At 39.6% G+C, this 19163-nt stretch overlaps 1 protein-coding gene across 2 annotated transcripts in view; it reads right to left on the reverse strand.

Moving 5' to 3' along the window:
- Positions 1-19163, reverse strand: part of HEATR5A (HEAT repeat containing 5A) — a 2570019-nt gene that overhangs the window by 91130 nt on the left and 2459726 nt on the right. For both annotated transcript variants that reach the window (XM_044073826.1, XM_044073825.1), the window contains one exon: positions 9007-9220. In XM_044073826.1, the coding sequence (XP_043929761.1) occupies positions 9007-9220 (214 nt within the window). The remainder of the gene's footprint in view (positions 1-9006; positions 9221-19163) is intronic.

Here is a 19163-nt window from a genome sequence, read left to right on the forward strand (position 1 = left end):
AAAAGGCTCCACAGCCATGCGAGCCTGTAGTTCTGAAACCCTTCTTGCTGAAGTGATTGCCAAAAGGAAAGCTGTTTTCCAAGATAAAAATGTTATATCCGCAGTAGCTGCTGGTTCAAAAGGAGGCAGGGTGAGTTTTTCCAGCACAAAATTGAGGTTCCATGCAGGAGTTGGTGATCTTCTGGGAGGCCTTAAATTTTTGGCCCCTCTAAGATACTGTTTTAGCAGAGGATGAGAAAAGATGGGAGGCTCCGTGTTGTAATGAGCCAAGATGGCAGAGGCATGGATTTTTATTGAAGAAAAAGATAGGCCCTTCTCAAGCATCTCAGTCAAGTATTGTAAAATCTGAGGGACATTTGGTTTTGCTGTGTCTGTTCCTTGTGCTTGGTTCCAAGCACAGAATCTCTTCCATTTATCAGCATAAGATTTTCTAGTACTAGGCCTTCTGGCTTCCAAAATGACATCCATCACAGATTTACTGAGAGGTGTTGTTTGGATAATTAAATGATCAGCCATGCTGCAAGGTTCAGAGTTTGGAGCTGGGTGTGCAGAATTTAATTGTTCTGCTGAGACAGTAGATGAGGTATTTGAGGCAAGTACCAAGGAGGAGTTGAGACATATTCCTTAGAACTGGTACCAGTGCTGGCGATGCCAGTCCGGAGCAATTAGGATCATTTTTGGTTTCTCCTGTCTGACCTTTAGTAAGACCTTGGAGAGAAGAGGCAGAGGGGGAAAGGCATAGACTGATAGGTTTTTCCAACTGAAGGATAGGGCATCCCACTTTCCATGCTTGTCTGTGATAAATCCTTGTGCAGACCTTGTCCAGTTGATAATTTTGGGGAGAGGCAAATAGATCTATGTCTGGGCTCCCCCATTTCTATGTTACCATGCTGAAGATTTGTGGGTCCAGTTTCCACTCATGCGGGTCCATAAGATTTCTGCTTAGGTCGTCTGCCAGAGTATTTTGTTTTCCTGGCAGGAACTGAGCTTGAAGATGTACTTGGTAAGTCAAGGCTGTGTTCCACAATGCCATGGCTAGTTTGCAAAGGGAGTAGGTATGTGTAACCCTCTGCTTGTTTATGTACCACATAACAGTGGTGTTGTCCGTCTTTATCAGTAGTTGTCCTGGATGAAGTAAGTCCTTGAAGGCTGTCAGAGCATTCTGAACCGCTAGCATCTCTTTCTGGTTGATATGCAGATGCATTTGTTTTGGGCTCCATATGCCCTGAATGCATCTCCCTGCCAGGTGGGCCCCCCAAGCATAGTCTGATGCGTCTGTAGTTAGGGTTTGGGTGGCAGGGGGTAGAGTGAATGACAGTCCATTGTTTTGGTGACATGTCTCTGCCCACCAAAGAAACTCCTGTTGTAGGCAGGGAATGAGAGGAATCATTGTTTCCAGACTGTGACAATGTTGACTCCATACACTTTTTAGGTACCACTGAAATTTCCTCATATGCAGTCTTGCATATGGAATTAGTAGAATGCAGGATGCCATGAACCCCAAAGCCTGCAGAACTTGTTTTGCAGATAACTGGGTTTTTGTTGCCATCTGTTTGAAGTATGTTGTCAGTTGCCTTTGTTTGTCTGGTGTAAGGTAAGCCATCTGGGCAGTTGTATTCAAGATTGCACCCAGGAATGTAATTATTTGAGAGGGTACCAGTTGTGATTTTTTTTTGTTTATTGTGTACCCCCAGGCATGTTAAAAGCCTTTTTACAAACGCCAGATGTTGAAGAAGAATGTCCTTGTTTTCTGCTTGAATGAGACAGTCGTCCAGGTAAGGATAAATTTGTATACTTCTTTGTCTGCAAAATGCGATTACTGGTGCCAGGCACTTTGTAAAGACCCTGGGCGCAGTAGATAAGCCAAAGGGCAGTGCAGAGAATTGGTAATGCAAAAAACCTGCCTTGAAGCAGAGGTATCTATTGCACGATTCCCTTATTGGGATATGCAGGTATGCCTCTTTTAAGTCTAGAGTCACTAACCAAGCGTTCCTGCCCAGCATAGGCAGTAGCTGTTGTAAAATCAGCATTTTGAATTTTGGACTGTCCAGGTAAGTGTTCAAAATCGATAAGTCCAGTATTGGACGCCATGCATTGTCTTTTCTGGGTACCAGGAACAGCCTTGAATAAAAACCTTGTCCTTTTTCCTGTTCTGGTACTGGTTGAATAGCCCCCATCTCCATGAGGGATGTATCTTGTTTTTGAGCCTCTGCCAATTGATTTTGTGGCAGATCTGGCCAACCATTTGGAATTGGCAAAGTATGGAAATGAAATATGTACCCCTGGGATACTATGTTTAATACCCACTTATCCTGGGTAATTAACTGCCAATTTTGAGCATGAAGTTCTAATCCCCCCCCAAGGGGGCTGCCAAAAGATAAGTGCTTGGTGAAGGTAGAGAGAAGTCATTGAGACTGCTTACTGTAGGGTGGTGCTTTGTTTCCTCCAGATTTGGAGGTGGAGGCACCTCATTGCTTTGACCTGTAAGAACCCTGTGATTGGTATCTAGAGCCTTTGGAACGCCTGGATTTGCCTTGAGAGGCTCTGTTGGACACAGGAAATGACCAATTTTTAGTAGGCCAGTGCCTACTGAACCTGGGTGGCTGCACTTGTAAGAAATATTTTACAGTTTGCATAGATTTAGCTTTGTCTTCCATTTTCTTTAAACCCTCTTCTGCCTTATTACCAAACGGAGTATCATGCTGTAAAGGGGCATCCAACAATTTAGCTTTAACATGGTCAGGCAGATTTTGCTCCTTGAGCCAGGCATGCCTTCTAATCACATATCCAGTAACTGCGGCCCTGCAAGAGGCCTCCAAGGAATCAAAACCACATTGCAAAGTGTGTGTTCCAACCTGTTCTGCTGCATTCAATAATTCCTGTAATTCTTTATTTTCCACACAATCAGAGATCAACATCATTTTCTGTTTCAGTAAGCCCATAACATGCTGCTGATATTTAAGCATATGAAACTGGCAGTTAAAGGCCCTAATTGCCAAAGTTGCAGACGTATAAACCTTCTTTCCCCACCTATCCAGCACCCTGGAATCTCTATCAGAGGGGGTAGGATTTTTGGCTGTAGAGGCCTTTACACCTTTGGGACCCTATGAGATAATCTCAGGATCAGCAGCAGGATTTTTGAAAATAAATTTGTGGGAGTCAGGAACCCTGTAATATCTGTCTGGCTTACTAGGAGCAGGAACCCTGTAATATCTGTCTGGCTTACTAGGAGCCGGAAGTAGGGAATCAGGAGCCATGCTTGATTCCAAAAACACATCATCAACAACGTCTAATACAGGAGGTACAGCCAAAGGCCTATGCTGAGGAAGGAGGAGGAAATCCCTAAGCCTCTTTATTGATTCAGAAAAATCCTGACTCTCTCAATGAAAATGTTCCCTTAAAGTATGCAAGGTTTCAACAAAAGAATAATCCTCAGGAGGAGATGCAGATGGGATGGATTCTTCTGCATCTGAATCCTCACAGGGTGGAACAGAAAATTCCTGATCAGAAGAGGAATCAGAAGAAATGGAAACCTGATCTGAAGATTCATAATCAGTGTCTTGCCTAGACCTCTTAGTGGGGGGTTGGGAACCCCTGATCAAGGTAATTAAGTCCTCAGCCACTTTGATCATCTGTTTTTTAGGCATAGGGTCCTGAGCACGTGGCTCATGTGTCAGTTTTTTTAGACTTAGAAACTGTTTTTGATCTTGTTTTTGAAGCTGGCATCGGTTTTATATAAAAATGTTGAGGCCTGAAAACACCCTCAAAAGCCGGTGCCTGCTCAGCGGCACCGGACCCATCCAAGGGAGAGAGATCCGTGGGTACAAGACTCTGAGAATCTCGCGGTATACCGGACTCCGCATGGGTCTCGGTAGAGGCCTGCGACTCAAAAGTAGTGGGTATCAGGGGCTGCAAAAGCACCTCAATGAGTACCAGCGAACCGGAGATTGGCTTAGGAGAACCTTTGTCGTCGGTTTTGGACCTCGACGGTCTGTCTCTGTCTTTTTCTTTGCATTTTTTGTGAACTCTGGTAGTTGGATTGCTAACCGACGACATTTCAGGGTAATTAAATCTGGATCCAAAATATTTTGAAGCAAAAATATACCGACGCTTAATAGTGCATTGGTTAAAATCTAGCACAAAACCGACAGCAAGGCACGTTATGATTTGGGCCTAGGCAAGGAATACAGTACAAATGAAAATCCTTCTGAGGTATTTGCTTCCCACAAGTAATGTAATTATTAACTTTTACTGACATCGGTAAGGAGCAAGAAAAAGTTTCCCCAACAGGGTACTTAGCTTTAGTTGAAGACTTCGGTTCTGAAACTCGAATGTGAAAATTTCAGGAGTCGACCGACCGGCACTTGCGAACTGCTTCTGCTTCGGGCACCGCACAGCAAGAAAGACTGAATAAAATGGCGTCAGCTGAATGTTTTATACCCCTGACGACCTGACGTCATGGAAGAGGAGACAGCAACCGACGCAGGACCGAAGACTTCGTTATTCAGGCCGACTGAGGGCAACCTGCCAGCAGATTACCCAAATGTAATGACTGCAACAGTGAAACACGAAGAACATCTGGGTTTTTGTAACCACTTACTCCAAAAACTATATTAATTTTAACGACATTTCTTTTTATAAATCTGAAATAGTTTTGCTATGCTCCTGATTAATGACACTGTATAACATTGTATTGCTACTTAATGCCTTGTAATAATCCTGTAACATTGCTGTTTAATGCTAATTTATAATGAAAATTGTATAATATGTTGGAGCTTTTCTCCCCGGGCCTCCGCTGAAAAAGGGCTCTTCAGCTCAGTCGGACAATCATGGTCAACAAATGTAAAATAAATAAATAAAATGTTCAGCAAAAAGCAGTGCAAGACATGACTTTCAGTAATCTAATAAGTCAAATGCACTCAGAGAGGATTAAAATAAAAGAAACACTGAAGGAGTATATCAACTAAAAGAAATAAGTCTGCAAAAACAGAAGCTTTAAACAGATATTCAGATGAAGTGATACAATTGCAACAATCACAGGACAAAATGAAGAAAATACTGGCTAAGTATGGGACTGCTCAAGAACAGATATTTAAAAAAATAATAGAATTAGAGGACGAAGCACATAGAGAAAACCTGTGAATTTCTGCCATTCCAGAGAAGCTGGAAGAAACAGAATGTATTAATTTTATGAAAGCACTAATAAGCAACTGGACTCGTATTCCACAGCAGGAGCTGTTACTTGAAAGGGCACATCATGTGTAAGCTCTAAACCTGGCCATGAGAAAGTAACCTAGACCTTTAATAGTAAAGATGCAATCCTGCCAGCAGAAGGAGTTGATTCTGACAACACTGTGCAGAAGGACAAAGTACTAACATTTGGAGACATAAGAGTGTTTGTGGAAAATGATTACTCACTGTACACCAGGCAGAAGAGGAGTAAATTTACTCCATTAATCAGCGGTTGTTGAGAAGCAGGCATGAGTTCCAAGCTACTGTAGCCAGCTATTTCCAGAATATTCTTTCCTGGAGTGTCAAAATAATTTTTTTGATGCGGAACATGGTAAGGAATAAATACAAAAATTTGTCCAACAAAAAGTGAGCTATCAAACTGAACTGGTAACAAAGCCTATAGAGAGACTGTGCCAATGAAACCTTTTCCAGTGTTTTAAAGGAAAATTTACTGGAGAAAACTGGCAAAAGAATCAAGGTATTGGGTGCAAATAATTAGAGAAGGAAAAATAATAGAATGGGAAGAAGCCAATAATTTATTTGGACTGCAGGCTAGAGATTGCCTTCCCTATCGTGGACTGATGCAAGAGTATAGGCAAAAAGAAAAATAGGGGGATCATAAGGGAAAGACAAGCAATGACAGAGTTTTTAGTAGAATCTAGAACAGAAGCTGCTGGTAAAATAATTAGTACAATGTACAAAATATTCATGCTAACTATAAGAATCAATCAGAGGAGGTTAGAAGGGACTGGGAGGAGAGATTAGATAAGCAATTCATAAAGAAACAATGGAGGATATATGTATGACTCCCAAACATGCAACAAAGTCTAGAAGATTTAGGATTGTTGCTTTGGAAGTGTTTACATAAAGTAGACTCCAAATAATTTTTCCTCAGGAAAACAGCAAATATTGGAGGTGAGATGGGAAAGAAAGAGGTAAATGGGAACATATTTTGGGGAGTTTAATGAGTTGACAGACTTTAAACATTCCCTGCAGACTACTACATCAGAAATACTGGGTGGGAAAATTGATATAACTAAGGAAATGATTTTTTGAGTTACGATTCCGAATTGAAACTGCCTAGACATAGTAAGGCCTTGCTGAGTCTAATTATGGTGGCTTCCAAAAAAGCAATTATTAGAAAATGGAAATCAAAGTCTAGACCAACTGTACTAGAAGTAGTGAATATAATGTTTTTCTTTCGACTTTTCCTGGTTAGAGGTCGCCACAGTGGAACTCCGGTCCGCTAATGATTGGCAGTCAATTTTTATGGTGCCGAGGTGCCAGCCCGACACTCAACCTTCAACGAAGGCACGCCCATTCACGAGAAGTAGTGAATATAATAACAGAGATAAAATAACTGTAAATTAGATCTTCAGAAAAGGGTAGAAGTAAATTGCATAGAAAATAGGAATCGTGGATACAATACATGCAGAACAATATTTTGTGGGAGGAATGAGGTCTAAAAGAAGGCAGGATTTGAATGAGCTATGTAATGTTTGACAATTTCTGAATAGATTATGTTGCGTACAATATTTGCAACTAAAAATATGTCAATATTTTTTGTTTTCATTGATATAAATGTATGATTGCCTATGCCATAAGTGATAATTTAATACAGGTATTTCTTGTTCAAAAAAGATGTAGTAAGACCTTATTACATTTAATACTTCTAGCTGCTAGAAAATTATTAGAAAATGGAAATCAAAATCTAAACAAACTGTATTTGAACTTTCAAAGTAATGAATATTGTAAAAAAGATAAAAGAACTGGGAGAGGGATCATTAGAAAAGGGAAGGAGCATATTACATAGAAACAAGTGGAATTTCTGGGAAAATACGTGCAAAATAATTTTGAGTAAGAGAAGTAAAGTTTAAAGGAAGGCAGGAATTAGGCAATTTATGTAATGTTGGTGTGAAAGACAGTTGTTATGAAGAAAGAAAACGTAAAGCTTAATGTGTGTTACTGGAAAATGTTAATGTGTTTTTTCATTTCTTTTCTTTTCTATTAATGTATGTGTGCCTATGTCGTAAATTAAAATTTAATAAATTTACTTTTAAAAGAAGACACCTGCACACAGAAGAGAGACAGAATATGTAAAGAAAAGTACTGCTGTTAGCTGAATAAATTTAGTTAAGTCTAACTTAAACAGCACTGAACCCTTAGCTATGTTAACTACTAAAATATACAGACAGATGCAGAACTTCCAAAAGATGTAGAAACAAGCTTCACCAGCAAGAATGACTAAACTACACTGTTGTCAGCTCCAAACATATAGTTTAGGTCATCACTTCTGCCCCACAGAAATCAGAAGCAATTACATCAGCTGCTTTTCCACGCAGAAAAACAGATGCTTCCACATTCACACACTTATGAATGTGCATAATAATTACTGTTTTTTCAGCTCTGGTCAGCTATACCTATAAAGAATCTTTTAATTTCTACTGCCCCTTGTGTTTCCTGACTCAGGAAAGTAGGACATTATACTTTACATTTCAATTATGAATTTCATACATTTAATTTTACCATTATGTCATTTCCTCCATTCACTCAGAAAGCTTACAACCTATGTTCTCATGTCACAGAATCACATACATTGCAGATCTCACTGAGCTTAAGTCCAGCTCTGTAAATGGGATAACAATCTGAAGAAAGAAAGAAAAAAATATATATCACATACATTCTTAATAAGTGTCTCCATGCTGGTATCATAGTGATCTTAAGATGAATCAGCCAGCAATTCATTGTTCAAGGTAAATTGGAACCATACAAAGACAGAAAAGGCAGTGGTTTTCTGCATGGAAATGTCTGAGATATTTTAAGAACACTAAAGTGACAAGACACAACAATAATGTACTTAACTGCTCAGGAACCTGACAGTCCAGCCACAGTTAATTTTATGAATACCAAAAGACTGAGGTAAAACTGTTGAAATAACTTTTGGCAATAGTGAAAATGTTCTCTCTTCTCCACTGTTGTGTGACCTCAGATTAGTTATATATACATTTATGGTGTGCGTGTTTGTGTGTGTGTGGGGGGGTACACATGTGAGATGTGTATTTTTACCAATAACATTTGGTGGTGGAAAGTGAAGGTAGTGACTTTCTAGGTGGAGAGGAAAAAGAATGTGTTAAGGCAACTGACATAACCAAAGTACCAACATTAATCCAGTGAAAGTCATAACAACAGGAAAGAACTAATTGAGGGTGGGGAGAAGTGTCACATTTTACATTGCACTGACAGGTGATGAGAACAGAAGAAGGCATATCTACTGTTGTTCTCTTAGTGCCTGAAGGCTGAAGTTATATACATTTTATCTTTCGTTCTTTACTACAGGCCAAGGTAATGTTAACAATTCTGCCCTACTGTAAAGTTTCCAAATGAAACAACATGTTTGAAGCAGTAATAAACATGTCTGCCAATGTAACAGAATAAAACAGAACTATGAAAATCAGGTATAACAAAACACTTAAATTAGACACAGATGTAAAGCATTTACATTCATATCAGACATATCCACAAATGCAGCAGCAGAAGGCAAAGGTAGAAGGAACAAAGATGGATACTGTAGGAATACAGAATGACAGTCCTCCTTGAAAGTAAATTAAATATTAGTAGACCTGCATCTTGAAAAAATATACTGAACGTCCTGTGCAGCTTACTGACATGCTTCTTCTACCTGGCAATACAATGTATTTAAATAATATGCATAAATATTCTGGCTAGAAATTTTTCTTTCCAGCACTCATTTTAGTTGTAATGAAGACAACTTACTATTCTGCTCATCAGCTGCAGAAATTACAGCTTCCATCAGTTTTATGCCTTCCTGAATAGCCTGGAACTCAGCAAAGCTATCGGGTCCTCTTTTCTCAACATCCTGAAATTTCCTCACAATTGTAGGTGCCAAAGACAGTATATAAAGTGAAGACACAGCTTTATTTGGATGTTGGAAAATGGACAGCATCAGTTGGTAGCATTTCATCAGCACCTAGAGTAAAAACATTAATTTAAAAAAATTAAAATTTTCCATTATTTTCTTTCTGCAACATTCTACATGGTAGCACGTATTTAAAGGCAAATTATACACTTTCTATATTCAACATGTTACAAGTAACACACCTTCCAGCACAAAACCAGTGTTTTTGGGGCTTTTAATGATGGGTTGTAGGTCCTTGACAACCATCAGCATTTTTCTGGAAAATGCCAGGCTTGTTGACCCCGTCGGTTTCACAGGAATGGACCCTACTCCTAAGTCAGGGTATGATTAATGTTCATGAAATTACTATTGTTTCAATCTTTGATATTAGCAAACAGTGCCCTCTGCAGCACTGGCAATGTGCCTAGAACTGCCTCCTTATGTAATTCATACAGAGTAACTTGTATTTGAAGCATATCTAAGTAAGACTGTAAATTCTTTTTACTAGACCTGTTTCTCCTGCTACTATTGGAACTGTCTGGGTATATTTCTTCCACATTGTTCTTGATTCTGCCAGCAAATCCTGGTATTTTGTGACTTTGTGTTCCTCTGTACATAAAACACTGTAAATACTGGGTGCAGCAATTTCAATGATTACTACTACTTTTGTCTTCTTTTATAAACTATGTATAGTTGGTTTTCACACAACTATATTTTAAAGTGGTAGTAATGGGTATTCCCATGTGACATAAATGTCATCATTCTCTTCAGTGCTTTGTGGTTCATGTTTCCACTGTTTCTCAACTACTTGGATACTGTAGTGCTTGCACAATCCCCAAAGCAACAGTCTTGACACATTATTGTGCCTTTCAGTATTCAGGCCCACCGCCATGAGCATACTGCACCCAGCAACAAGACTTGAGACTGTTTCCATTTCTTTTTTTTTACAGAACTTGCATTTGTCTGTTTTTCCCACATGTTCAGTGGACTTTGTAAACCAAGGTGTTGATCCCTGAATACCGAAAGTGATGGAGGGATGGTAACCTGTTGCACAACTTCTTAAGGGCATCAGTCATTACAATGGGACATGATTAGTTACTGAACTGAGATGTGTTTCTAACAAACAGTACATCAAGGAATAGAAGGCCACTTTACCGCTAGACAAGCATTCAATGGCTGAGAGTATCTCCTTTCTGTATTGTTTAACATCCTACTGTTATAACACAGAATGTTCTTCAACCTGAATATCAATGCTCTTCTCCTAAATCAACTTCTAACATTGGTATACAGGGTTTATTCTTTGGTAAACTCAGGAGTTGACTAATAATACAGGTTCAGGTTTTAAGATCTTTTTTTTTTTTTTTAGTTCATTAAGTCCTCTGTCTACCTCATGAGACCAATGAAGTTTACAGGAGCTTTATCTTCATGTGAGCAGAGCTGGATCCAGCAGTACACAACCTAGGCAGTAACCTATGGTCTTCTGGCCAGGAGGGGACCACTGGCCAGGGTGGCTGCCACAATATTTAGCTTTTAATTAAATAAAAAAAAAAAAAAAAAAATTACATGTCTTCTTAAATGGCATTCTTCTTTAAGAAAACCCTCTGTGTTTGGTGTGTGCAACACAGATTTACATCCCTGCATACTTCAACACACACTGCTGCTTTGTTTCCGTGCATGGAACTTAAACAGACTAGATGTTTCTGATGCTTCTGTCAGTGGAATAAGACTGGTAAGACAGACTAACGTGTGTGTAAAATGCCCTAATTAGGGAGGGCAGGTTAGTTAATTTGTCCGGACTTGAACCTTGAGCCTCAGTTACAGGAGACAAGAGCCTGAATCCTACACACCAACTACCAGACATCTCAAAAAATATGGGTTTCAGTGCTTTTTCATGGAATTGTGAGCTTCAAAAGAAGAGAAATTTGCTGCCGCATCTATTTTGTTCAGCAAATGGTTGTCAATATGCTAGAGAATTTGAAAGCAGTGTGAGTGCCAAACAGACAGCATACTTGCTTTTGACGTAGAAGACTGTGGGTTCTACTCCCACACCACTTAGATTACTGGTACTGTGTTGCACTTTAAGGGGGGAGGTGCTGCAGTCCTGAATGTGCCCTCCTTTGGATGAGATGCCTTATAACTATGAAACTGTTATAGGTTTGTCATTTATTCCCTACAAAATTACCAGCTTATCATTTTTTTTAATGTAATGTAGGCAATTTATTCTTCAAGGTCAGCAGGCATTGGATTTGTAGATGACATACCAAAATATAAAATTGTTTGTCAGCAGTAAACTCTTCATTAGTTCTAGATCTTTTTAATGTGGAATTATTCAGATGACTTTTACTTCTGCAGAGATTGTGCATATTGACTGCTACTGGTGGACTGTAATGACAAGTTTTGAGTGGCCTTTTATGGTTGAATTGTTTTGAAATGGGCAGTTTTGTCATTATTGGTTCATATGTTTTGTTTCATTGCTTAATGAAAAAATGTTTAAAACTACAAATTTAAAGCACATTCTAACAAAGGGTGCTATATTATACAAGGAATATAATTTAATACAATCAGGAAAGTCAATCAAAAACACGTGCATGTATGCATGGGCCTAAAAATGTGTGCAAGGGGCTTATGATTTGAAAACAGCCCAAAGGTAAACAATCTGCCACTGGCCAAAATGCATTTTCTTTGAATGGGGGTTTCAATGCCATTTCAAAGAATGCGAGTCTCAAAGGCAGATAAATTTACCCTTCATGCTAAGTTTGATTTTATTGTGAAACTGAATTGTTTTATTTAGCAAATGACTATTAGTGTTTGTGCTATAAAATTTGAAATGAAAGTTTTAAATTAAATCCAAATATCTGTACTCATTGTAGAAGTAAAGAAGAAAATAGTATGTACACTGATAGGTTTGAACAATGTTTATAGTAATGGGGAGAAACAAGCAAGTAATGGGACACTGGAATGGGTGTGGAGGTGGAGTAGGGAGGCTGCTGTGTATGTGTGGCCTCCAATTCATTGACCAAGATCAGGCTCTGCATGTGACAGCTGTCAAATAAAAGAGAAGAGTCACAAAGTTAGGCACAAACGTTCTGTCATACACAGCTAGTTCAAGGAACGCCTTCAGCTGCTGTTGTGATTCTACTCTGTGTTGTATCTTCTGTTCCTTTTCCTTCAGCTTCTGCCACTCTACTATTCAATACCAATAAAACTGAGTGCAAGAATATGTAGTGAACGCAAGGCTCTGCATATACTTATTACAGCAAATCAAGAAAGGGACTCTCAAGTAAACATTTTCAGCATGATGACCAGCTAGTTTTGCAGTAATTACTTTTCCTCTTATGTTTATAATGACATACGTCTTGGGAGAGGGTATTCAAAGAGGGCCAGTGTCACTGCATAACACTAACTACCATGAGCCTGTGTTATTAATTGTGGCCTAGCTGCACCTAATGGTACTATATATGCTTCTGAATAATTGCTTAAGAATTAATTTTTAATTCAGATGTATATGCAGCTCAAGGAACTTAGAGCTACATGATGGCACTAGCCCTCTATGAATGCTCCCCCTTAACCAATAAATTAACCACTGTATAATACAACTCTTGCTCTTTATGGCTCTGTAGGTATTTTGACACCACACTAATACTTTTGTGTTTCACTAATATAGGCCAGCAAAAGGCAATGGAGATAAAAAAAGATATATCTAACCGAATGTAGAATTACAGAGAACAGCAAGAAGAGATAAGGAGGCACACTGCAATGACTAGGGAAAAGAACTGGAAAAAGGACAACAGAATAGGAAGACAAAAAGACAAGAGATCTGTTCAAGAAGATTATTTTTATGGTCCACAAGACCTGCCAATGGCTTGGGTTCTCCTTTTTGCACCCAGCTGACCATTTGTTCCCCCATTGAGGTGAGAGCCCTCTGGCCCATCCATTCCTCAGTGTATGCAAAGTTGGGTTTTAGAAAGTGGGACAATCTGCAGATTCTGAGGACAGTCTTGTCCCCACCCCTCAACTGCTTTTGGGAGAAGTATGCATGTTTTCAAAAATGTACAACCTCCACATTAAGTGGCACACAACATGCTGCACTGGCACTCTAGACTCTTCATGCTGTGGGTGAGATATCTGCATTCTTACATGTGCCACAATGCAGCAAGCCAAGCTTCCTCACTTCATCCAGAATAGGTGAACTAGTGTTGGGTACTAAGTCACATCCTTCCCTGGCCTGGGCCTTCCAGGTCATCTAGGGTACAGTCAGGGCTTTATCACACTTTACCATAGGGCTGGATAAGAATTCTGTTAAAGTCTGCTAATATTTAGGGAAGCATTCAGATAAACATGTTCATAACAAAAGACAAATATAGGAGGGACCTAACAGAAGCTGACAAAGCTGAGAAGAGGTGATGGAGGTATACAAAACAACTATACAAGAAGGATTAACCTCACTAATACATATGATGGCATGCTCTCTGATCTAGAAATTAGGATAACAGCACAGCAAAGTTGTTTATTGTGACCCTACTTACTCAATTTACATGATGACTATATCCTGCAAAATGATGTGTTAGATTAATCAGATGCTGGAATTTAAAATGCCAGGAGAAATATTAACAACCTAAGATATGCAGGGACATCCAAGATGGCTGAAGAATGATTAACAGGTTGGTAAGACCTCTACTAGTGTGAAAATTGAAACAAGGGGGAAAAAACAGAAAAACTTAACAGATATGGGTAAAGTTCAGTTACTGGCTAGTGGTGATAAAGCCTGGATGGAAGCAAAGAATACATTTAGAGAAAGTAAGAGAAAACCAACTAGAAAAGAAGAAAAACTCTGGCTGGGAAGAATTTTGCAGTTGTTCAGCAAAAAGCAGTTCAAATTTCAGCTTTGGAACAAGAGATGGCTTCTAGTAATTTAAGGGTAAAAATAAATCAAGTGCACTCAGAGGTATTTAAAATAAGGGAAAAAGTGAAAGACTATATCTCCCATGTGGGGGAGGGATCCATAAGTTCCTGGTTAATCCTGTCCTGACTGCTCCCTTCTCCATTCTCCCTATCTGTCACTCCCACCCCCACCCCCTGATTATCTTTATTAGTCAGCCCCCTCCTAGGGTGCCATCTTTAATCAAACTCTCTACTACCTGACTCATTCATTTCATCCTGTAGCTGTTGTACCTTCCCTACCCCTCTGTTGTTGTGCCTGCACAGTAAGTAAGTTACTTTGCATTACTGTCCTCTCTTTGCTGTTGGCTGCTGATTTATTTGGTTATTACTGTTAACTACTGAGGTATTTGATGGTGCTAAGCTGTAACTGCTGTTCAGAACTCCTATATGTTTTGAGAGCTAGCTAATGTTCTAACTTACAAACTGCTTGTTTTTTTTATCTTGTTTTATGAAGGTAGAGCTTTAATTGTTGAATATCTGACAGGCATCCTGCTGTTTTGCAGAGGTCATTCATGTTCTGATTACATTTGTAAACATTCCTATGGCATGCTACTGTACTTAGAAGACTTACAGGCTGGACTTTATAATTGCTTTTATAGAAGGCTAAGTGAATGCAGTTCAAGTTACTGTTAGTTTATACTGAATAACATAGCTCTAGAATTATTGTCCTAAAACAGCCTAACTTTGCTTTGTGCATTATATCCTGTGTTATTCACTGAATTATACAGCTGTTATCACTGGACTTAGAGGCTGTATGTTACTGCTGTTAGTCAGTGGTTTTACAGAGCTGATACTGTATGCACTATAATCAATTTTAATTATAATGTATGCAATATAATTAATTTTACTCTCCAGCTCTATTCCTTGCATGCTCTCCACTTCACATTCTTGTAACCTTTGCACTAATTCTGTCTTATTTACCTTTATTTTTCAGTTTGCACGGATTTATTTCCTGAGTGACCCCCCCCCCACCTGGGATTCACTGCATAAAGCAATTTCTACCTTCTCCACTGAAGCTGGCTATCTTAACTAAGTACAACCTCTGGGAAGCAAGAACCTGACTCCCTCCAGCTTTTCAATTGTAATAGGTGAACTACAAATTATTTTTTGTAAACTGTTGAGGCTTAATGGTGTATGCACAACAACAGTGAAGGGATCTAGCCAATTGCCACTAGATTGGGCTATACTACTTTGAATCAGCCTTACACTCCCACAGTGTTCCAGTCCCAAGCATTTACTTTTTAATTTGGTAAAGTAATTTTGCTCCCTCCTTATTGACTACACTTGCTAGTTTACCCCTAGGATCCAATTAAACTTAGCCTTACAATTGGTGTAAAATTATAAAAGAATAAAACAAATTAAAGTACAGCCAACAACACTGCTTAAATACAATCATACAAACCAAACCAAAAGCCCAAGGTAACTCTCAGAGTCAGTGTTAGCCCCGCTCTGCTCACCCTCGCTGTGCTTGGCTCGCTCTGCTCCCAAATCTCACCCGCCCCCACTAGTGCTAAATTTAAACCAGACTTTGCCACTCCCCCTCCTGCTAAGTACCAATCAGCACCTCACACATCATTGAGCAACCCTGCCCCCTTAACCAAATTCCTTCTCTCTTATTCTTCCACACCCTGTTAGCACAGCCAGCCATCAAATTTGGCTTGGCTCCTATCAAAATGCAAACAAGCAAAAAAACACTAATTACCCTAATGCCTATACTGTTTCTATTTTACCATCTCACTGCCTATGAACAAACACCTGACCATGGTATTCACTACCCAAATGGTCAAACAGACACCCATGACTTCACACATAACACCAAACACTTTACCTTCCCCTGCACACCGAATATACCACCCTCTATAAAATACCACCCCTGTGCAGCCACAAAACATAATCCTAAACAGAAAGACTATATAAAGCTTATAAACACACTCCTAAAGCTCAGAATATCCTGTCACTATAATCTTATAACACATGGCGACATTCATCCCAACCCTGGCCCACCCACACCCAATAACCTCCACTCCCCTACCACAACCCCCATGGTCAAGCTACCCATGAATACTCCCACTAGTTCCCTCCTACCATTTCACCTAAATATTAGAAGTATTAACAGTAAGATTCCCAACCTACACGCCCTCCTAGCAACCCACTCCCCAGACATTGTGTCTTACGGAAACCTGGCTAACACCAAGTACTACTGACAATGAGATACTACCTCCAGGATACAATATTCACCGGTTAGACCATGCTACAAGGAAAGGGTTGGGATAGCAGTCCTTTACAAAAATACTCTAACCGTTAACAGAGATACCATTCAACCTCCCCAATTCAATAACGCAGAACTCCTCATAACCAAGCTACAAATTAACCAAAACAAACACTTGAACATCGTCTTTGCATACATTCCACCAGGCAACAACCTAAATACACTAGAAGATCTCCTTTACTGGTTATCCACTACCTATCCCCAAGAAACCATAGTTCTTGGTGATTTTAACACCGACTGGCACCCATGCTCCTCTGACCCCCCCCCTCACTCATATAAACTTATCTGGGTTTAAACAGACCATAACCTCTCCCACTAGGACAAACAAACCAACCAACAAGGAAAGTATTCTAGACTGGATCCTAGTTAATAACCAACCCCAACTGTACACAGCTGGTACTCTCCCTGATGACCTCAGCGACCATTGTTTAACCTATATCATAAAACATAAGGCAGGAAACCCTCACCAGCCCAAATATAAAACATTTAGAAACAGAAAAAACTTTGATGCTGCTTTATTCCAAAATGAATTAAAAGCAGTTGACTACTCAAAACTAAAAAAATCTAACATTAGAGGAGGCCATAGATCACTTTAACACTAAATTCCTAAGTATCCTTGATTCCCATGCTCCAGCACGTACAATAAAAACTAGATCAAATACAGCACCATGGCTCAGAAAGGATACCAAAGCAAAAATCAAAACTAGAAACAGAGCCTGGGCCAGCTGGAGAACAACCAAAGCCCTGCTTGATCATCTAAAATATTGTCAACTCAGGAATGATACAAAAAAATCTATTTTACTGGATAAAAAAAGCTTCTACCAAAATCTCCTACAAAAACACCACACCAACCTTCAAAATTTCTGGGCAGGCTTAAATCAACTACTTTGTCCAGGTCACTCCACCACCCCAACCCTGGCTAACTACACCCATAGTTCCCCAAAGGCAATAGCTAGCACCTTTAATAACTTTTTCACTGAAACAATCCAATCCCTAGCAAATCAACTAACCCCCTCTAACTTAAACCACATGCCTAATCTACCTAATAATCACCCGGAATTTGGCTTCCAACCAATATCCACTAGTTTTATCAAAACACTTCTAAAAAATCTAAAACCTACCACCCTCGCTGCTGACCTCCTCCCTGCAGAGTACCTACAAATAGCTGCAGATGCCATTGCATATCCCATATCTATCCTCATCAACAAAACCTTATCTGAAAAAGCTATCCCTTCCCTCTGGAAAATATCTCACATCATCCCACCCCATAAAGGTGGTAGTTCCTCAGACATATTCAACTATAGACCCATTGCCATTCTTTCCCCACTAGCCAAAATAATGGAGAAATGTGTACACAAGCAGCTAATGCAATACCTTTCACAGAATAACTTACTATCCGACTCCCAGCATGGTTTCAGGCCATACCACAGCACCACCTCAGCCCTCCTTTCCTTTACTACTGCCATAAACCAAAACAGGAATGACAATAGGCTAACCTCTGCCCTCTTATTTGACCTATCAAAAGCCTTTGACATGGTCAACCATGAACTTCTCATTCTTTCACTAAAATCTATTTCCCTCAACAAGCCTGCTACCTAGTGGCTCCAGTCCTACCTGACTGGTAGACAGCAGGCAATACTATGGCAGGGCAAACTCTCCAGCCAGTAACCTCTCACACTTGGTGTCCCTCAAGGGTCCATACTAGGTCCACTACTTTTCTCTATTTTTATCAACAACCTCCATACTGCTATCCCTAAAGCCACCTCCATCCAATACGCAGATGATTCCACTCTCATCTGCTCAGCCACCTCCCCATCTGACTTGCAAATCTTAACCCAAAATACATTTAGCACTATCGAGAACTGGCTCACCAATCAACGCCTACTTCTGAACCCCAATAAAATTAAACTTCCACTCTTCTCTCCCACCAGTAGATCCACCACACTTTCATTCTCTGTCACATCTAACAATGGTACCACTATTTCCCCAGATAATCACACCAAACTGCTAGGGGTTATCATAGACAATAATCTCAAATTTGACCTACAGGTCAACAAAACCATACAGACCATCAATAAGAAGCTTGGATCACTGTATAGAAACAAGACATTTTTAACCCCACTGGCTAGGACTGCAATCACCCGATCACACCTACTCTCTACTCTCTTATATGCCTCGCCTGTACTCTCAAACCTCAACAAATCCAAACTAGGTAAGCTGTCCCATAGCTACAATCATATTGCCAGATTTGCCACTGGCTCCACCTATAGAACCCACCACTGTCAGAACCTTAAACAACTAGAGTGGCTAGAACTGCCCAGCTTAATTCAATTCAATCAACTCTTAATAGCGCACAAAATTTTGTACCACCCTGAGGATACCCCCTCACTTAAAAATATTATTAAGCCATATAGCAATCTAAGATCCCTACGGTCAGCCAATAAACTACTGGTCCAAACCCACAAAGCTAATAACTCTGCTGATGAATCTCTGTTTGCCAACTTCATTGGCAAAACCTGGAATTCGTTGCCAAACTATATAACCCTACAATCCTCCAAATGTCTCTTAAAAAAAAAACTCAAACAGTATCTCAAAGTGAATTGGCTATACCCATGTACCAACCCTGATTAAGTTATAAACTAAAAGCATATTCTGCAATTATCATAACTTGTAACTACATCACCAAGCTGTGCTTCCAGTCTGATGTCTCTTACTTTTAATTCTCTGTCCATGACAACTGTGAGTCCCTACTAGGGAATCACTACTAACCCATTGTATATAATCACTTTGTTTTTATAATTGTTT

This window comes from Protopterus annectens, chromosome 6.part0, assembly GCF_019279795.1.
Source record: "Protopterus annectens isolate FY-2018-M chromosome 6.part0, PAN1.0, whole genome shotgun sequence".
Classification (NCBI taxonomy): Eukaryota; Metazoa; Chordata; order Ceratodontiformes; family Protopteridae; genus Protopterus; species Protopterus annectens.